Source organism: Hibiscus syriacus, unplaced genomic scaffold, assembly GCF_006381635.1.
Source record: "Hibiscus syriacus cultivar Baekdansim isolate YM2019G1 unplaced genomic scaffold, ASM638163v2 tig00110813_pilon, whole genome shotgun sequence".
NCBI lineage: Eukaryota > Viridiplantae > Streptophyta > Magnoliopsida > Malvales > Malvaceae > Hibiscus > Hibiscus syriacus.
The window spans coordinates 363901-386616 of NW_024062871.1; the positions used below are offsets into that span (position 1 = coordinate 363901).

The 22716-nt window shown below is 32.7% G+C and overlaps 2 protein-coding genes and 1 pseudogene across 2 annotated transcripts; 2 read left to right on the forward strand and 1 right to left on the reverse strand.

Moving 5' to 3' along the window:
• The first annotated feature begins 9536 nt into the window (after positions 1-9536).
• LOC120141773 (zinc finger protein GAI-ASSOCIATED FACTOR 1-like) lies at positions 9537-12430 on the forward strand. Its single transcript, XM_039156574.1, has 4 exons — positions 9537-10166; positions 10276-10672; positions 10769-11019; positions 11353-12430. Exons 1-4 carry the CDS (start codon positions 10043-10045, stop codon positions 12165-12167), a joined length of 1587 nt encoding a protein of 528 aa, XP_039012505.1. The 5' UTR covers positions 9537-10042; the 3' UTR covers positions 12168-12430.
• Positions 12431-14450: 2020 nt separating this feature from the next.
• Positions 14451-15041, reverse strand: LOC120141673. The gene has a single exon (XM_039156466.1). The coding sequence runs from the start codon at positions 14981-14983 to the stop codon at positions 14480-14482; it is 504 nt and encodes a 167-aa protein (XP_039012397.1). The 5' UTR covers positions 14984-15041; the 3' UTR covers positions 14451-14479.
• A 3055-nt stretch (positions 15042-18096) lies between these two features.
• On the forward strand, positions 18097-20712 carry LOC120141789 (annotated as a pseudogene).
• Positions 20713-22716: the final 2004 nt, after the last annotated feature.

Consider the following 22716-nt stretch of genomic DNA (forward strand, 5'->3'; position numbering starts at 1 on the left):
TTTGTCGGGTGGTCAATTTTCCTTTTTGTTCTTCATATTTCCTTAGTAATTTTTTTTAATATATATAGATATTAGTAATTTCATTTTATTTTCATTATTTTTATATTTAATGTTTTCTATATTTGTATAGTTTAAATTTAAAATTTAGAATCTAAAATAATTTTTTTCTAAAAAATAAATAATTCCTTTAACTTAAAAAAACTCAATTTAATCTTTGAACTTATCAAAAAATCAATTTAACTCATTTGTCACGTCACCAACCATTGTGGATCGCCACATCAATACCGTAAAGGTACCGTTAGTCACAAGATCACATTAATTTTATTTTCTAAATATGAGAGTCACATTAATTTTTTTTTTTTTGAAAAGTACAAGAGTATCATATAACCGGTTTACAGTATTAGCATGCTATTGCTGCTGGGTGCTGCCTTCTGGTTGTGGGATCTATTAGTCATTGTTATACGAGACTTGTTGGAATTAGACGGAGATATGTTTTGGTTACTCTTGCATTTTAAAAAATTAACAATGAGATTCATGTACATATTGAAAATAGAAGTATAACTATCGTTTTGTTTAATTGAAAAATAGTTAATTTTATGAGGCGAATATAATCAAATAGTTTAAGCATTGATGTTGTAATGTGTCCACTACTTTAATTATTACATTTAATCGATAAATATAATATAATATCAAAATGAGTAAATATAATTATTTAAATTTCTTAGAATTATTATATTTAATCGATAAATAGAATATAACATCTAACTGAATAAATATAATTATTTAAATTTCTCTAGCTTAAAATGATTTAAAGTAAACATGCTCTAAAAATGTCATAATATATTTTAAAATCAATATTATCTCTTCTTTTTTTGTAAAAAAAAGTCTAGATCCCTAATCCAGGATCAGAACATATCTAAAGATCAAATTGAGATTTATATATGATTTGAACTTGGTCTGACAAAGTCGAATTCTTAAATCACAACCACTTGTACCAGCACTCATTGACAAAATCAATATTATCTCATTTAATTAAATTCATCTTGTAAAATTAATAGTATTTCCTATTATTATTAAAATGACTATTACTTATTGTCAACATTTTCTTCTACGTATTTTAAAAGTAAAAAAAAAAAACCATAATACATTTCGCGTTATCGTATGAGGATTTTGACTATTCATTTCCTCAAAACCTGATAGGCCCCAAACGACTTAATTAACTCACCGAGTTACCGATCTGCAGCCCTCTAAGAATATTGAAGTCTGGACGCTGAAGCCCACCAGCAGAGCCCGTAGATAGACCCACAGCACCTAGATTAAGAGTGGGGCTGACTGAGATCCAGATTATATTTATAAATTCTCATCTAACAATCTATCAAACGGCTTTAATAGTAAAAGTAAGTGTTGTTCTTTTTAGAGATTTTGGGTTGAAACAGTTACGTTTGTAAGGTGTATATGCTTTATCCATGACTAATAAAGATTCTAAACAAATACTATTTTATAATCATCTCAAACTATTAAAAATATTTATTATTATTATTATTTTTATTTGAGAAAGATGGAAATGTCAATGAATAAAATTATAATGACACAGTTTTATACAAATAATTTTTTCTTACTATTGTCATTGTCTACTCAAAGATCTTGATTTTCGATATATAATTTTTTTTCTTATTATTTTTTTTATTATATGTGAGTTGAATCCGTCAAATTCATTGTAACTCGACTTTAGAAGCATCATTTTAAAAAAAAAGATGAGGAAAATCAATTAATATTCAAATGTGAAATGGTTAAGTTTTAAATGGAATTCCCAGTTGCATCAATAAAATTCCTGATCAAAATTATATCATCATTGACTCTTTTGCTCCATTTCTACATCTATCCGAAAGCACTCGGCTTAAGGATGGTAAAACAGGTGTACCTAAAAGTCTCTAATGATTTCGAGTCAAATAAGCAGTTGAGTATAGCATAGATATGAAGGGTTTTCAACCATTAATTATATATATCTTGTTAACAAAGCATTGGTTAGTTTAAATAATGTATTGGTATTGTCGTAACCGTTTTTCGGCGGAGACAATCGTTTATTGTTTTAAAAACGATTACGACTTTTAATTTTGGGAAAATGGATGATTTTGGATTAATTGGAATTAAATTGAAAATGAGTCGCCATCAACCTTTGGGTTAGATAGGTCGAATACCTAAAAACGTCTTTTAAAAATAATTTTAAGAAAAATCATTTTTAAGAAAAAAGTTGGTATGCGTTTACCAAAGATTCGATTAAAACGAGTTCGGGAGTCGGCTACGCGTGGGGAATGATTAGCACCCCCACAGCGCCCAAAATTGGTACTGTGTCACTTACATATTATCGTAACGGTGGAAATCCTGATTGAAATATCAAATTAAATTATGATCCATTTATTGAAGTTAATTAATTTCATTCGAAGTGATTATTTCTTGAAATATATTTGAATAAATAACATAAAATATTGACAACTAGATATTTTACAAATAAATCAGATTAACTAACATGTAATAATCATTTGTAATATATATATATATATATATATATCATAATATTAATTCATACGAGATAAAGATTAAATCAAATAAACTAAAACTCAACATAAATAATGAAATATTAAACATATAATTAACAAAGGATATAAGCAATACTTAAAATAAAATAATAAGACCAAACAAACAAATACATCCAAACTGGGATGGATGCTTTCAAAATAATGATGGACCCCGCATGGTGGTGAACTTTTAAGAAACAACTCTTGCTTGGATTATTACTATCACGCACCATGACATGAAAATGGGTGCCACCAAAATTAAAAAACACTAGCCTAGGTATTTATCTCAAGGTTTTAAAAATTAAATATGCACATGTGTGAAAAAGAGACTCACGAGATTACTGTATTCAAAATGATGGGTGAACCGGTCAAATGTCTATTATGGGCATTAAATAATACACGAACATGAAATATTAACTGCACACAGCTAAATGACTAAGATATGAACTTCTCAAATAAAGTGCACGAAATACAATATAAGTAAGTTACAACAAATGACTAAAAAAAATAAAATTAAAAAAATAGAGACCTTATTACGAAAATTACTCACACTTTAGAATTACACAATTTAATAAAAAAACTGAAAAAATTGAATGTCTAACCAATTTAATAATTTATGTATTTCATAATGTAAAAATAACACGATTTAAAACTCTAAAATATAATAAAACCATATAATTAGGATTAAAATATAAATTATCCAAAATTTCAAAATAAAACTTGAGATAATCAATTATATTGAGCAAAATAAAGATGTGTAACATAATATATTCGAATTAAATAATATTTAGTGAGGAATCAACATGCAAATAAACCTAAAAAAAATAAAATTATGACAATAGCATGATTAAAATAGGATATTTATCAAATTTCGTGGCCAAATTGAATACTACGAAAATATTATAACACTAAAAAATCAGTGACTAATATACAATAATTATAAACATCATAACCAAAGTCAAATAATAACATAATATATAATAATGTGACTAAAAATAAAAAAAATAAACACTTAAAATAAAATAAACATAATAGTTAAAGGATTAAATTTAAAGTATTGAAAAATGTAAAGCAAAAATAAAAATAAAAATAAAATTAATGAAATTAAAGGAATTATATTAAATTAAATTAAAATATAAAATAAAGGATTAAAATAAAAGATATCAAAATATAAAATTCAAAATAAAATAGTTTAGAAGACTAAAATATAGAATGAAAATGACTAAAATATAATATAGTAAAGTATAGAGATCAAAATAAAAAAATAAAATATAACATCTAATTTCGAAATAATAAAAAAATAGAGAAATCAGAGATTAAAGTGTAAATATGCTCCTAAATTAAAGGGATTATTTCGTGATTTTCCCTATTTTAAGAATAAAGCAATGAACTCCCAAAGCCCATGGATCTGACGCATGATTTACCCCAAACAAACCCCTTCTCCCCTTTATTTCTTTCCACTAACGTGAAACCAAAAATATCATTCCTTCTTTTCTCTTTCATTTCATTTTTTTTTCTCCTTTCTCCATGGCCAAGATGGCCATTTCTTCCACGATGCCGTTGTGGCAACCCCTCACCGACCACCGGACCTCGATCAACTAAGGTAAAAAATGACTCCTTTTTATTTTTCAAAGCCCGACCGAAGCAAATAAAATGTAAAAAAATAAATTCTAAACTAATGTACACTATCCCTCAGCCATTCAACCCCAAAACTTCAAGATCCGCCGACCCTAGGCTACAGCGTTGTGCTCGTTGAAGGTAAACTCTTAGTCCTCTTTATTGTTTTAAAAAAAAACTAAATCTACTGATTTTATTTTGAAAATAAAATGTAAAGCTAAAAAAATAAAACTAAATATAGAAATAACCTTTGCTGTATTTTTCTTTGCAATTTTCTGTGTATTGCTCTTCGAAAGATGGGGAAGGCCCCGTTACACTCTGTTTATGTGGGTTTCAAAATACCCTTATTACAAGAACCAAATTTCTTTCTTTTCCTTTTGCTAAAAAATGCTTCCTGTTCTTATCCTCCCTCACCCAATCTGTGTCTCCCCTTTGTAGTTTCTCCTCCCAAAACCCCCCTGAATGCCTTCTCCTTTAATTGTCTTCGTTTTGTCTTTACATGCGTGATTATTGGATACTGAATAATTGATTCGGTAGGTAGAAATCTCAAAATTTTCAATGTTAGGTAATGTGGTGGGATCTAATTTTGACTTTGGTGAGGATTTTGCAGGTGATAACGACGATGGTGGCCTCGGCTTGAACGGTTTGTCGGTGTGCAGCTCGATGTTGGCTCGATGCCTCATCAGTGGCTCGGCTTGAACTAGTATACGACGCGACTGTGTGAAGAATCTGGCGTGGCTGGGAAAGCTGGCGGTGGCTTTGGTTTAGGGATTAGGGTTTTAAAAATCCTAAAACTGCTGGGTTGTCATTTGGGATGCTTGGGTTTGCTTGTTGGGTCACTGGTGTTGGGCCTCTTGGTATTTGTAATTGGGCCTGCAAATATTGTAAAATAATAATAATAATAATAATAATAATCATACTATAGTATATAATAATAAATATAATATATATATTTTAATCCAATCAAAAAATGGGTGTCTACAAGTATTTGTCAGAGTATAATTATATCCAAGTCTACCCGCATTTGCAGCCTTTTTTATCCTTCTAGGATGCATATACCATGAATTTCGTTGCTAGTATTTCCTTAGCTGAATCCTAACATGGAAAATATGGATGTGCAGTTGAATTAGATAACTTTTCAAGTTCGTCAAATGCCAATAAAATTCTATAAATAAAACAAAAGGGGGGAAAGGATTTGTGGAAATATGATTGAACAAAAGAATGGGGTCGGCTTTCTCTAGTGGACATATACATATGAAACTTGGAGCTCTTTTAGAACAATAAGATATTAACTTCCCTCCCTATCCAATTCCAAGAATTGTATGATTGACAAGTCAATTTGGCTCTAGTTTTTCCTACGGTAGCGTGACCTGGTAAACCAGATCATGAAAACAACAAGCCAAGAGGAACATTGAGAAAATAAAACCTTCTTTGACTCTATAATTATTTTTGTTTATCATCATGGTTTAGAAATAGTTAAGCATTTTTTGGGGTCAAACTTGGAACCGATGTCATAGTACTAGTATTCATATATATTCAAATATGATTATGAGGAGTTACGATTTATATTAAACACACACCAAAAAAAATAGATAATGTTAGGGATGGAATTTATTATAGTTTGAGTTTTTTTTCTTAGTAATTTGGAAGTTATCGAACCATTGCAAACCCCTCAACTTTTCTACTTATCACGTCTCTTTCCCAGGTTAATAACTGATAGAAGTCAATAGACAATAATTTAGATGGACACATACAAAGTATTAGAATTTTAGGTAAACTTCATAAGCAACTATCAAGAAAATAGACTTCTTATATAAGCAAACAAATTATAGGAGGAAGAAGCACCCAAGTCAATGCAATGATGCAGTGTTCAGATAAAAAAAAAATTGCCGGCTGTTTATGGTTGTATATCCTCCTTAGTTTTTGACTTGAACTAAAAACAAATGAATCAAATATAAAAATCATACGACCCACCGATGAACTCCTTTTTTTGTCCTTTTGTTTATGTGACTTTATAGTTGATGAAACAAAGTGTTTTTCTAAAGGTAACAAAGATAGTCAGAGTTGATACACAATTGGATGCTGAATGCGTGCACGCCAAGTGCTTAAAAAATGCAGCAATTACCGATTCTGGTTGTGGAAATATGAAATTTTATTATGAAAAAGAAAGAAAGAGTAGAAATATGAATATATAGCTAACTCGTTTTTCTTAAAAAAATATAGTATGGCTAATTGCTTTTACATCACGATCATGACTTGAATTTATATTTTTGATATGAAAATAATTTATATATTGATGGGGGATGTGTCACGTGTTTTTTAATTTATTTTAAATATTAATCAAGGATATAAGTTAATAGATTAAAATCGTTTATGAAGAAAAAAAACTTCATTATTATTAAATTAAATATTAAGCATTATTTTAATAAATTAAAAATAATATGATATGATAAATACACGTTTAACATTATATTAAGTACCATGAATGTTAAAGGTGTTAACGTTCAATGTCAAATGATTAAGAGTTATCTTTGAACATATATTGTCTTGTATTTGTTGCAAAATATTGAAAAATAGTGTTGTAGTATTACAATCTAAAAAAAATTGTTTCAATAATAAAATTAAAAAATGTGAAATTAAAATAGAACCTGTAATCGGATGAAATTGAATATGTAGAAGAAGAGTTTTGTTGAGGCCTGAATGAACAGTTTCCTTAAGACAGATTCGTCCTCTCCTCGGTGCTTTGAGTAACGTTGGACGTCGGTCTCCCAGGATACAACAACACACGTTCACAATAATAAGCACAACCGTAGTGAACAATCTAACACAATCTTTGTCTTTATCTATCACCAGAAAATGACTTTGGAAGAATCGGAGAATTGAGAGGAAAGTGATTGAAAGAAAATGGTAAAAGGTTGTGTTTGAGATGTGTCACAACTAGCCTTTATATAAGGAGAGGGATTTGTGTTGAAATGTTAAGACCTTTAATGAAATGACTTAACCATTTGATTAAAAATGGTAACCTTTTAATCAAAAGGTTATCATGGAAAGACATGACCTTTAGAGTGAAATGAAATAACTATTTTCATGAAAATACTTAATTATTTTTCATGAATAGTCATGATTAAATAAATTAATTCATTCATAATTTTTTCCAACAGTATTTACACCAGATTAATAAAAAAATATTTTTTGGGTAAAAGATATAAAAAGTCACTCAATTTGTTGAGTCTCTAACTATTAAAAGTTACAAAATGATCACCCGACTTTAAAAATAATATTTTAATCTTTTTTCGGTCAAAAAATAACATGAGATGACATGACAGTTAATAAACTTTGTAACGTCCCAAAAATCAATTTAAAAATTCTTCTGACATTCGATGATAAAAAATAGGTTTTGGGGATTTATTTTAATAATCTAAGTTAATGTATATGTTTTCAGTAAAAGGGAATTGCTCGATTAAATTATAATTTGATATGGATTTGAAGTAAGGATAAATTTATAAATATTGAAAATCTAAGGGCTAAAGTGTGAGCGGTGGAAGTATTAGTGCTTAAATGAAAAGAAAGAGAAAATGAAGGGATTTATTGATGAACTTATCCCCTAGCCACCGTTGCATTTGATAAAACTCCATTAAAAGAAAGCTTAGAACCCTAAAGGATTTTTAGGTAGAGAAACCACCAAATTACGTTAAATCATCTCTTTAAATTCTAAATTGAAGTTTTATTTGAGAAGCTCATGCTTAACTTTATCATTTGGTATTGTGTAATTCAATACTAAGTTAAATTTGAGAATACATGGCACACTAGGATTTAGGTATTATTTTATCTTTGATGATGAATATATTTTTAATTATGTGTTTATTTTTAATGCGAGAGAAAAAAGGATTTGCGGAAATCCTAAAATCAAGAGGAAAGCTGAAACTCTGGAATAGTTGGTTGATTCGAGGCAATCTGAAAACTTAGATTAGGCGGGGAAAAGCTTAAATTGAAGCTATATCTATATTTTGGTATGTTTCGATTTTGATTGTGTAGTTCATTTAGAGCATTCAAATGCCAATCCTTCAGTAAGCTATTTTGATATTTCAAATATGTTGTTTTTGTTTCGATTAGTGAATTTATTATGAATTTGAAGTCCGGATTATGATTTGGACTGATTTGAGTTTAGTGTTTATACTGTGGTATAATAAAATGTGTGAAAGCCATGAAAAATTGGTTAAACTCGAACTATACTTTATGATATAATTAGCTTTGTGAAAACCCTGGTAAGTTGGTTATATTTGAAGTATGATTTGTGGTAAAAATTTAAGCCTTAATTCAAGTTGTTTTCGATATCAGTCTGTCTATTTTCCATATTTGTATTAGGTATGCTTGCTGTAAGCTATTGAGGAGTACCTCTTCTAACCAAGCAATTATTTTTTTGAAAATAACTAACCAAGCAAGTAAATGGAGAGATTGTGTTCCTTTATTGGATAAAGTAAATGTGAGAATACACTGATGGGTAGTAAGGTCCAAACGGTAATGCCGGGCGGCGATGTCTTTATGCCGATCGTTTACCTTGTTTTTTTATAATAAAAAAATATTTTTCCTAGTTTGTTCCTATGCTGTTGGTGTTTTCCTGTTCAGATCTGGTCTTCAAAGGATCTGCAGGGTTTTTTGACAGACCTGCCGAGGTTATGCTAAGAAAAGGGATGGTGGTTGTTCCTCCCACTATCACCAGACTTACCCCGACTCTTGGGTGTGTTAAAACCAGTCTATATTTAGTAGGAATAAATTTCTTCAAATCTATTTTATTGTCCGCACAATAGAAAGGCCTGTAGAAAGAGCCAGACTAGACTGGTGATTTCCAACAAAGTTAGCTCAAGGGCGCGATGTAACATTTTCCATCTGCTTATGCTTGTTTTCGCTCTGTCTTTCCACGCTATTCTCTGACAAAGTTGCCATGTAAACTCATCATATGTAGTATTGATGCAACTTACAAATAAATAAGGTTGCTCCTTGATATTGTGAAGGAAAAGAAGGACAATAATCCAATATTCTCAGTTCTAGTTGTTCATACTACGTGCCAACAATCAATTGGCTGAAACATTAAAACGATTCCAATCATAAGCAAAAGTAGTTTGACTTTACATGAATTTACAGCAGCACCAACAACAGCTCTCTCATCTTGCCCGAAAAGAGTTCGGATCCGACCAATTCACTACACGACAAAACAGCATCTCCCGAGTGCCGACAAGTTGCTCCAGTAAACAGTAAAATAAAGTTGCCTAAAATCTCACTTAAACACTAATATTAAAATCAGTTCTATTTTTTTATATATACTTTCTCTCTTCTGAAAAGTAAGCCAGCAATTGCAACCAAAGATGAAATTTGAAGTCTCTCTCTTCCTTGCATTATTTCTTTCTCTAAAACTTTCACACGAAGCTCTGTTTCTTTTTTACTATGCGTTCTTTTTGAAACGTGTAGATATTATAACTTATCTATATCTGATCCTGTTTCTCTGTTGTATTTGTTTATGTGTTCAGCTCTCACCGTTGGATCTTTCAGTTGCTTCATTGGATTTGCTTTCTGGGTATTCATCTTTTTGGGGCTTTGGATTGAAACTTTGATGCTTTCCAGAACTGAAAGAGCTGATTTCAGTGTTTGGGTTTAATCATTGAAGCTTCTCTGGGTAATGTGAATTTGGTCAAAGGCTTAGCATGGGGAGCTGGTAGTTGGATTAAAGATTAAACATATAAAAGAGAAAAAAAGCAGATTGACTGGTAGATAATCCTGACTGACTTGAAAAACAACTTTTTTTTTGTCTTGTAATTTGATTTTTTATATAAGAAAACTCCCTTTTTTAAGCCATGCCGGTCGACGTATACAATTCTTCCACCGTCTCCGGCGACGCTAGCGTCTCTTCCTCTGGTAACCAAAACCCACCTCCCAAATTCACCGTCAAGAAGAAACGTAGCCTCCCTGGAATGCCAGGTATTGTAATATGTAAATAATTAAATATCCAATCATCAGTCTTTTTCTCCCTTCTGTTTTATTTTTCTATTTTGTTATCAATTTCATTTGTTGTTTTGAGCTGTTACAGATCCAGATGCAGAGGTGATTGCTTTATCTCCAAAGACTCTCATGGCCACGAACCGATTCGTTTGTGAAATTTGCAACAAAGGGTTTCAAAGGGACCAGAATCTTCAGCTTCATAGAAGAGGTCATAATTTACCATGGAAGATTAGGCAGAGATCCAGTAAGGAGGTGAAGAAGAGAGTTTATGTTTGTCCCGAGCCAACTTGTGTCCATCACGATCCTTCGAGAGCTTTAGGCGATCTTACGGGAATTAAGAAACATTTCTGCAGAAAACATGGAGAAAAAAAGTGGAAATGCGATAAATGTTCTAAGAAATACGCTGTTCAATCCGATTGGAAAGCTCACTCTAAGATTTGTGGTACTCGAGAGTACAAATGTGATTGTGGAACCCTGTTTTCCAGGTGCTCAAAAACTATCTAAAGATTCGATTTTTTTGGGGAAAAATTGATTTCCCCCCTGGGATTGATTGTTAATTTCGTTTTGGTCTTTTTTTGCAGGAGAGATAGTTTCATCACGCACAGAGCTTTTTGTGATACGTTAGCTGAGGAGAGTGCTAAAGTTCAAACGGACCCCAGTTCAGAACCCGACCCGAAAGTCATGGCTGTGGAGTCATCACCACCACCGGCCCTTCAGCCTACACCGCCACCAGTGTCGGCTCCAGCGCCATTAGAAGTACAGGTTTCAGCATCAGCTCTGCCTCAGTCAACAAGTGCAATGACTTCTTCAGTTATGCCAATTCAAAGTTCTGGTAAACACATAATTAGGAAACTTTCGTATCTTGTTAGCTTCAAATTTGCCCTTTGTGATTTTGTTTGGAATTAACAACAGAGAATTTTATTTTGTTGTTATTATGTCTTTGTATAAATATTGGAGCGTAGTAGTTTTTGTCTGTTACTGGTCTTTGTTGTTAGAGGGAGGGAAAATGAACTCATTTTCTAAATCGTAAGAATCGATTTGTGCAAATTCAAAAGCCAAAATAAAAGAAAAATGGATTTGTAGAAGGTAAACCATTACCGATTCATGTTTTAGACTTTTAAATCAGGATCCCTTATGGTTGTATTTGCCTTCTATCTTGTAATAGAGTTGGCCGAAGATCCGAGTTCTGTCGTGGAAGAAGCTCCGCCTCCGGCTGGCTTAAATGGAAGTTGTAGCGGTGGCGTCAGCTCAGTTAGCAATGGTAGTAGCAGCAGCAGCAGCAGTGTATTTGTAAGCTTATTTGCATCCTCTACTGCATCTGTGAGCTTACAACCTCCGGCTTTCACCAGCTTAATTCGAGCAATGGGTCCACCTGATTGTCCTGCTGACCTTGCTCCATCTACATCCATTGAACCAATTTCTCTCTGCCTCTCAACCAGCCATGGCTCATCGACATTCGGAAATGCAGGGCAAGAACGCCAGCAGTATGTACCGCCCCAACAACCTGCTATGTCGGCCACGGCATTACTGCAGAAAGCTGCTCAGATGGGAGCAGCAGCAAGTAATGCATCCTTGCTTCGTGGTCTCGGTGTGGTTTCATCATCTTCATCAGCACCGCGGGAAAATTTGCAATGGGGTCAGAGACAAGTAGAGCCCAACAATGCCTCAGTTGCAGCAGGGCTTGGATTCGGGATTCCTTGTGATGGAAGTTCGGGATTAAAGGAATTGATGATGGGAACCCCTGTATTCGGTCCAAAGCAAACTACACTTGATTTTCTTGGATTAGGGGTGGCCGCCAGTGGCAGCCCCAATGGTGGCCTGTCTGCTCTAATTACCTCTATTGGAAGTGGACTTGACGTGGCTGCAGCGACAGCATCGTCTGGAGGCGGAGATTTCAAGGACATCAAGGAGATCATGACTTGGGAAACTATAAATTGCACAGGCTACAGTGTTGCAGAAGAACACAATGGTGATATATAATCTTAGATATAGAATTGCCGTGGTGGAGGTTAGCATCAAGCCATATCAAAGAGGCGGTTGGGGGTCCTTTTTTATTCTACAGCCTCTACGGAAACGACTTCCTTGTAATATAAGGTAAAATTCAAGAACCAGATGTAATAGGATGCTGGATGTATAAAAGCTCGTTCTAGCTAGAAAAATTTGGAAAATAACATCTCTGTAAAGGGACTTGGGGGTAAATGGAGACATTAGGACATGTCTGTGTCTGTTTTATCAAGCTTGGGGGGAACTTCAGCAAAACAGCAGGCAAGAATGGAGTGGCAAAATAGCTGTAAATGGAATGATTTTGGATGATTCTGATCTGGTTATTTGGCGTGGATTAAGGTTCCACTTGTAATTGTATTAGTTATATCTGCAATTAATTTAAATTTGTTTGTTTAATTTCTTTTCCATAGACGGAAACCTTATCACTTGACTTCATCAATGGAAGAAAAGAAAACTTTGGAAATGGGATTGCTTGCGAGAATGAACTCAAATGATCAAAATGTATATAATATGAATTGTTTTATATTAAGATAGAAGACAAAGACAACAGTAAGTGTGCCATTGGAGTGTATTTTTTTCATGTAGAAATATTGGGGACCCCCTAACTTCATGAAAATGTAATCTCAATGATCCTTTCTAGCTAGGACATTAAATGCCAAGTCCCCTTGCTTCTATTGTCCTAAGGCCCCAATCTGATTTTGCATTTAAGAAATTTAAACTTTGAAGCCTTTTTAAAGGTGATCGCTTTGATGTTATATGGTGTGTTAATAATAGCAAGAGAGGGGGAAAAAGGTAAAGTCGTGGTGGATAAAGGGACATTGATACTTGCCTTTTTTGCATTGGTTAGACAACATTAATGTGGAGTTGTGGAGTGATCGACTAAGCAAGGGCCCCATTCCTTTTAATTAGTGGCATCTTTCTCGGTATCATTTTCGTTTATGCTATATATATAGACGTGTCTTGGAGGATCGTCTTGGTTCCTGCCAATAACTGCTGCGGAGACTATGGTAAATATCTTGAAATTTAGTTGTTAATTTCATTTAATTTTGTGCAGATGTACAAGTAGCTTCTCAGAGACCTCATCAATGGGGGGTTTTTAACATGGAACACGTTTTCCACTGTTGTTGAAACGGGCCACCAAACCCTTCCTCAACACTTGATATCAGATGCTGCTGATCATCCAGGCCGGTTCTGCAGTGTATTGATAATTTATTTTCTCTTAACCTTCATTACTTCCAATTAACCACTCACCTTAAATTGCTTCCAACCCTATATATATGACCCCATAAATTACCTGGGTATGATTAATGACATACGGGAGAAAATAAGAGTAAAACCTTAGCAACTAAGTTCTCAAGATCACATTCTACATTGGGTCAAAAATTGATATTACCTTCCAACCAAATTATCATTCACTTCCATCATCACTTCAGCAACCAACAAACAGATTCTTAAAAATTGGAGACTTAGTTTACAAAGCTTAATAAGAAGAGATCTCTCTTGAGACGAGTTTTAACATATCTCGAAATTAGATCAATTGAACAACAAAAAATTGATAATCGAATAAAGTATATTTTCATTTCTTTTTGTAGATTTAAGAAAATTTAAAGGATTTAAAGGAGATTGAACTTACATTTGTTGATTGACGAAATTAAAATCTAATTAATGATATGATTAGTTTAGAGAGAGAATACTAAGCTCATCTTTTCTCTTCTCATATTTTATCTAAAAATATTTATTTTTTCTATTTATTTTCCTTTCACCACTTTCAATCTCTCTCTCTATCACAAGTTTTAATTCCACTGCTGACGCTTTTTACCTTGCTTTATCCTTTTTCTTTGTAATGTTAGCTCTGCATCATATTTCCCATTGATCTATGGGTTCGGTCGGAAAGCTTTTATTTATTTTATGACTTCAAATTTGTATGTTACGCTTTAAATTACTCATGCAAAAACTAGATTTCAAATATTTGTATGTTATTAAAAATTCTATAAAAGCATAATTCCAAAAAATAGATGACCGAGTTCTGCTTAAAATTACAAATAATATTTAATTAAATTTAAACTTTAAATTTATAATCAACTCAACTCGATTATATCCTATTTAGATCTGTTCACGTTATTAATTTCTCCCTCTATTTTCTATTTAGTGTAGCAAACACATTAAGAAGAAAATAAAAAACTAAACAAAAGAAAGTTCATTATGGAATAAAAATCTTTACAATCCTTAGGCTAGGCATGGCCACAAGCACAAGATAAGAGTGTAGTGGGCCATACCACATTATCTCCTCACCCGAAGCACTGGTCGCTCGGAAGAGGTCCTGGAATGGATCCGTTCTGCAAGAACTGCAACCCGAAAACAACCAAAATGGCTAGCAAAGACAGGAAAGATAATCCTTCAACGGCTCCCAACAACCCGAAAGGCCCATTTGGTAGACCCGAACCGGTCTTGGCTTTCGTGTACAAAGACCAACCCACAATCCCAACAACAGCCAGGTAACTAACACCTTCCAGTGCACCTATCAAGCCAGCCGGTCCGGGGGGCAAACCACACCCAGTTGTCTTGAGCGTGTACAGGGACCAAGCAATGACTGGATTGGCAACCAGGCCACCGGCTATTGCTGCTTTCTCTGCAACTCCATTGCCGCTTTCACTGGTCTCCTTTGCCATGGCTAGCACTTTCAATGGAGGCTGCACCTTTGGTCTTGTGTATGTGAGAATGGAACTATGGGGTTTTAGTGAAGATAGGGAGGTTGAAGGTGGTGATAGTAGCAACATCTTGGCTGCATCCATGGCCAGAGAGAGAGAGTTGTATTGATAAGGCGGTGCTGGTGATTTTACTAGTATTTTAGACCTTATCTATCTTAGCAAAACGGACCAGGTGGGGATTAGTTCATCACTAAAGAAATAAGCAATTCACTCTATTTACGACTTATCCTCCTCATTTTAATTTTGTATATTTCAAATAATATGACATAGAAATCAAGATCACGTTACATTTCTATTTAAGAATAATGATAAAATTAGTATTTAACTTTTGATCAAATATTTTTTAATTTCTATTATTTTGTTTTGAAATATTTTATCTTTAATATTTTATTTTAGGACAAAATACATATTGGTTGGATCAACGTAACGCATCATACTAACTAAACAAATCCACATAGACCATAATATTGATATGATATGTCCACATATGATATTACATCAACAAACAAAATATTTTTAAATCAATTAATTATTAATGATTATTTATATATAATTAATGACAACCAATCCTATAATGACATATGTCAAACATTGGTCTAGTAGATAAATAGTTTAATGCCTAACCATCAACCCAACTTACTTATTTGTTATAATTTGATCAACAAAAACATTTAAGTAAAATTACATATTATTATTTTGTTCATATATTCCAATTTTATTTGTTTAGAATAGAGGGGACAAAATCAAGAGGGTGGGTCATGTTTTTCTTGTATGTGGTTTGGATGAGGTCCATTTTGGGCTTAATCAATTTTGATACAGAGCATTAAAATGAGCTTAATCATTAATGGGTCTTTTGGGGCCTAAAGAAGCTATTAATGGGTTTCAAGTTTCAAAGATTCCCAGTCAAAATTTCATATGCTATGAAAAGAAAAAGACAATTTCAAGATAGAATAATCGAATCATTTTTATACAACAGTAGATTACAGATGTACGTATCCTCCCAGAGGCGTATCATACGTGAAAGGATAAAAAATGTTGGTTATGCTGTTTCTTTTTTGTTTTTTCCCTTTGGTTTGTGGTGATGTTTAATCTTAATTTTAGACTTGTATTTTAAACCTTATCCCATATGTCCATTTTATCCTCAAATTTACACCGACCCTCTTGATTTGGTCCCCCTCTTCAGATTCCTCGATTTAAGGTTTTTAATCTTGAAAAAGGGTAAAGAAAAAGAGCTTTCGATATGGTCACCCGCATGCATATCACACGCACATTTAAATTGAAGTAATAATTCAAGCTTGAAAGTTGAAACCTTAAAAGGTCCATCATTGAAAGCTCAAATCGATATTGTGAGGGGTTATTTCAGTCATTTTCACAATGGATTAATTACATCATATGTTTTTAAATTATTTCATTATTTTTAAATTGAACTTTTATAATATTAATATTATATTAATCAAATATTTTTATCAATATAGTTATTTAGATATTAAATACAAATTCATAGAGATTAAATTAAAAAAATTTAACAATAATTTAGATCCTTATAAGTTTAAATATTAAATAAATTAATTCTTACTTTTAATTTTTTAATTTGAATATTTTCAAAAAATGATTTTGTTTAGTCGGCAGCGGCATCGATTTTGATATTGGTTGCAGACTATTGATTCTCTTCTCTCTTTATTTCTTTTTTAGTTTTTTTATAAGAATACTTTTATTTTTGTGATACATTTATCTTTGCCTTTATAACACGTTTCTCTCTGTCTTTGTGGCACATTTTTCATTCGTTTGGTTGTTATTTTTTATTTTATACTTTCTCAGGGTTGGATTTGACGACATCATGACTAATCAAGATGACTATTATTTGTAATCTATTTGATCTTCCCTGCTATGGACTCTCAGACTGAATTTGGATACGCGATTTTATGATCGTTGATAGTTTCTCACGACGCTCAGCTTTGATTTATGGTTCTCAATAGTCTTTCAATATTTTAATCCCTTCTTGTTGTTCGTTTGTTGATACAATTAGATTTGTTTGTATCTATTTTTTGTTTAAGTATTTTGATTGAGTTTTTAACATTTTCCATGTATGTTCTTGTATGATCTAAAGTGACTAGTCTTAATATTTTAAGAAAATGTCCAAATTATGTATTTAATTTCCGACAATAGTTATAAACTCTTATTGTAATATTAAATATTCATTTTTTTTTAATAAAACTAGCGTCATTTTTCTAAAAAAAAACTCAACAAATTAATCTCTCTTTAGATCATTAAAATAATAAACTATGAGTAAAAATAATGTGCACTTTGAAGATTAGATAAAAAAATTTAAACTGCAATTTAAGGATATATGGTGCAGTTAAACCAAAAACTATCACGTCTTACCCTTGTAATAAGTGAAATTATCCCCATAGAGAGAGAGACAGAAGAAGAAGAAGAAGCCAATTCGAATCGGATCCGGGGAATCTTTGGCCCTCAATCCAAAAAGACTCAAAGTTTTCGGATCTTTTTCCTTTTTTTCTCTTTCTCTCCGGAGATTGTTTATTTTCACTTTAGGATTTTACTGATTCGATAATAGCTTAACTTAACCCAAGGCTCAGGTATCAAATACTTGCAGCAGATTAACCGCTACAAGCTACTTGAACAGGTTTAGTTAACGCCATTTTGTTATCCGTTTTTGCAGTTTCCTTGCTGGGTAGTTGTGAAAAGTTTCAGTTTTAATTAATTATATTTCTCGCGTTAAGATTCTTACAATTACCCATATTTCGTTTCCATTAAAACTATCAAAAGTTCATATATTTTTTTTCAGTAGTTTTCCTGAAAGTTTAAGCTTTGAAATGGGATTTTTAAAACAGTGAGAAGCTATATATATTTGAAAATGAGCAACATATTTGTTTTATTTTTTAGGGACCATATATTCCAATATAATTACTGGGTATAAAGGTAAAAATTCTGCAGTTTATTGTCCAGAAAAGGTAAAGTTATAGTTTTAAGTTTCTTCTTCTTTTTCTTTGCAATCTGAGTTAGTCTTGAGCTATGTAACTAGTTTAGGTGATTTGAACCTTTTCCATACACTCTTTTTTTTGTTTTGTTAAATTCTGAGCGCGTTTTAATGCATCTTAATCATCATCTACACGCCTAGAAAGTAAGGCTATTTTTGTGTTGAAAGAAATATGTTTCATTTGATTATAAGCCTGTAAATGTATAACCTTTTATATCCGGTTCAAGGTTCAACATTCTCTAGGAGAGTGATTGAATTAAGAGAACTTTATATAAGGAGTTCAAATCTGTGGTGTGTACCTTTCTAAGCTCAACCTTGTAATATATACTGGTTTTTGAAGGACAATTGTAGAAACGTGCCTTTGCTTGTGCAATTCAACTATTTCAGTACTTAGACAGAAATTGTTGTCAGGGTTGACTTAGTCCTTTGTTTCTTATTCGAGTAATTAGTTATCCGATAATAGGTTTATTCTAATCCAGCTCCGTGACAGGGCAGAAACATGGCTGTGTCTGGTTCCAAAGCTGTTTTTGGAGATGTTTACGTGGATGAGGTAGCGGCGAGCCGTTGTAATGGCTTCGGCTTTTCTAAACCTAAAGGGGTTTATTTTGCTGATCGGAGCCATACCAGTTTCCGAAAAGTTTGTATGTTGTTGAGACAGTGGGAGCAACCCCTTTTTACTTGTTGATACTATATTTCTGCCACAATGTCAAGAAATTCTAAATTTAATCCTCCTTTCAGTCCAAGGATTAAAAGTATTCACACCTCATCTTTGCCATGTTCCTCTGCTAGGGCTGTTCATGATGTGTCGTTTGATGGCAGTTATAGTGATGAGCAGGCTACAAGTTTGCCTGAACAGTATGTCTTCTCATCTTCTATTTATTTTCATTGCTTTAAACATTTGCGACACTTGTACTCAATTTCCACAATTTGGTTCTTTGGCGTTGATTTCAGAGCTATTCCAGGTGAGAAAACCTCGACGCTTGTTTCTGGGTCATGTTATCTCCCGCATCCTGCTAAGGTAGAAAAGGGAGGAGAGGATGCACATTTCATTTGTGCCGATGAACAAACCATAGGTGTAGCTGATGGTGTAGGTGGCTGGGCAGAAGTTGTTGTTGATGCTGGAAAATTTGCTCGTGAACTTATGTCTAATTCAGTTACTGCAATTCAAGATGAACCCAAGGGTTCAATTGACCCTGCCAAAGTATTAGAAAAGGCCCATTCAATCACAAAATCACAAGGATCCTGAACAGCATGCATCATTGCCCTTAAAGAGGAGGTTTGTATTCACTTTCAAAGGCTTGTCTTTATCATTTTTTTTAAAACGATAACATGCATGAGAGCAGATGGGCTTTAGATGAATTTTCTTTGACATATCTTGATGAAGGGAAGGTCTCAATTTGATCGCAGTAACTATTTTCTTGCCTTTTATTGATTTTGTGGATGCTTCAAAAGTTTGGTGCCACTGAAAAGAGTAAATTGGCTTTATTTTGAATGTCAACCATTTGATGTTTTGAACTTTGTATGTCTATTTTCACCTAAAAAACCCCTGCTAACCTCCATAAATAAAGAAATAAATTAAATTTCTTTTCTTGGTTCAGGTTTTAAATTTTAGTATCGGTATAGTTGTATGATGCGAGGTTTCTCTGTTTCTGAGAATTGAAATTCTTGCCACATACCAAACTGTTGATTTTCTCTGACCTTAGCAGGAAAGCCATAGGGGCATCAACTGCTATCGTTTCGTTCAATGTCTTCCTATGGAATTGACCTTATTTGTTCTGGTCCCAAACATTTATCGAGCTTAATTGCAAGTGCATTTTGGGACAGCTAGGATTGCAAACTTTATAAAGGACTGAGATTTTTAGGAAGCAGATTAAGTCCGTGTGGTTTCATATACTTCCTTTTCTTCACAGGGAATACATGCCATAAATCTGGGGGACAGTGGTTTCATAGTGGTTAGGGATGGTTCAACCGTGTTCAATTCCCCAGTGCAGCAACATGGTTTCAATTTAACTTATCAGTTGGAGAGTGGTAATAATGGTGATCTACCAAGCTCTGGTCAGGTTAGTTGATGACTTGTTACTCCACCTGAATACAAGGGCTTGATCAGTTATTTTCCTTTCGTTTTTTTTGACCACGTGTAAGGCAATATCTTCGAATGGTGTAGAAAATCCTGGCAATCTCTTTAGATCTTTTAGCACCCAGTTTTTTTAATGCCTTAATATTGGATTTAAGAAAAACATGCTGATGATTGTTGAAATTTGACCATTGAACCTCATCTGGCTGCATTTCTTGAATGACTTGATGCTAATTGTTACAACGCAAACATGTTTATATTCGTGTCTCATGTGGCCGAGACTTTGAAACTCTTATGAAGCCATATAGTTTTTTATTTTCTTTCCTGACCTTGAAATCGATATGTAGAACTTAAACCTATTTCCCCAATCACAACTCTTGTCAAAAACCTAACTATCAGTTTGGAATAAATATGACAAGGTTTTCAGAGTTCCTGTTTTGCCGGGTGATGCCATTGTCGCCGGAACATACAGGCTGTTTGATAATCTCTATAACAACGAGGTTACTGCTGTCGTTGCTCATGCTTTAAGAGCTGGCTTGAGTCCCGAATCCACAGCTAAGCAGATGGCAGGTTTGGCTCGTGAACGAGCAGTGGATAAGAACAGGCAGTCACCATTTGCCAAAGCTGCTCAGGATGCTGGGTTCCGCTATAATGGCGGCAAGCTTGACGACATCACTGTTGTTGTTTCCTATATTACTAGCTCTGCGGATGTGTGAGAGTGGCGTGAACCTATTGAGGCCTTGTATAGTTTACAGAGAAGTTTTGTATGGTGGTTTTAGGCTTGGAAAGGTTTCATTAGCTCCGTTATTTTTGGCCATGAAAAAAATATGTAATTCATATTTTCTTTGCTATGTTCCTTTTAAGTTTACAAACTTCGATCTTTGCATCGGTGGTTCACCTTATAAACTGCTAAATTACAAAGAGCTTAAATTTGTTAATAATATTAATCAACTTGATAACAACATTTATATGTTTTTTTTTTTTATTTTAAAATAGGAGAAAACTTAAGGAACTTAAAATCAAAGGAGCTTTTTTATCTGGATTGACGTGGCCGAATTCGTAGTTAAAATCAGCACGATTTGTGGAAGTTTATTTAACAAGCAGCGGTTGAGTATGATGCTTAAAAATTCTGAATCAAGTGGACTTACCAGACTTGGTGTTTTCGTCATTTTCAAGTTGGGCAGCTAAACCAAATTCCCTTTAATCCTACACCACATTCCATCCCATCTTTAACCTATCTGTCAAATGCCATAAAAAAAACATAGTGCACTATGAAGGAATCACAATAATCCATAGAATTAATTATACACATTGAAAAAGATAAGGGAAACAAAACACTAATTGAATCAAAAGGTATTTTTCCCCCAAAAGCAAAATCAACATATCCTTTGGGGATCCTCCATAATGAGGGGGGGGGGGGAAGCCACAAAGGAGGTTTTGTAAGGTCACTTGCTCGGTAGTAGATTGAAGATCTTCCTTTCATTAGAGCTCACGATTCACATATTCGCATTCTAATTATATATATATTTGTTGTATTAGAATCGTATTTAAAATATTTTATATTTAATTATTTATAATTATATTATGTAAACTTGAAAATATTAATATATTTGTATTATTTTTTAACATGATTGTCTAAAGGTAAAAGCAAACGCACCGTTTTTTTTCTTTTTAGGGGAGTATTGGGAGACCATCTTTTTGTGAATAATATAAATACGAATCTAAACTTCTTTCAGTAACTTTTGTGAAGTTGAAGCCTCTTCTTCTTCCCTATCGCGTGTGTCCCGTGTTGGTTTTGAACCTTAATACCCAAGTATTTTGACTCAAATTATTCCCATTAAATACTATTAGTATTCTTTACAAGTTGCAGTGTAGACCATGTGTTTCTTATTATTGTTGTAAAATATTAGTTTTTTTATCAGCTAGACATGTAGGACAATTATTGGCTTCTTTCCAATATAGGTGCTGATGGAATTTAATAAATTTATATACATAAATTGAAACTTTTTATATGTATTATTGACTCATGCTAATTTAGTACTTCATTGTGCATGCTATACTATATATTTACTATTTTTAAAAAAAAGCAAAAACAAAAAATAACATGTAATATATGAATACAATATTATTTAGGAGTTTCTGAATTTTTCTCAAGTAATCTATAAAATATTGTTTGGTTAAGTAATTGATCATAAATATCTCAACAAGTTCAAAATAGGTGTTTATTTATCTCATCAAAGGTTAGAGATGCATTCACATGACATAGACGACGTGAAATGTTTGGACCCTCCAAGAGCCTACGTATGTTGTAACTCAATATGATTTTTTGTCTTTCCTCAAATAAGTACACATCCCTTAATATTTTATTTGAAACTAAAAAGGACGAGAATATTATATGTTAATGGTTTATTGTTTTTCATATATTAATCAAATTTTCTAATAATTCTTCCCGTGTGAATCTTCTATTAAAATCATGTTAACCTACAAGGTAAACACACAAAATATTTTCTGTATTTTCAAACAGTTTCAGTGTAAAATCGAAGTTATAATTTGTTGATTATTACAGTTGTGCTAATGATATGTTCATCTTATTATTGTATCTTAGGAGATAGTTAACCAATGTTATTCAGTACCATAAGAACAGACGAATGTCTTAAAAAAGTTATGTAAACATATCTCAACAACTCTATACATCTGATTATACGTCTGTATACGAATAAACAATTACGTTTTCTTTATTATGAA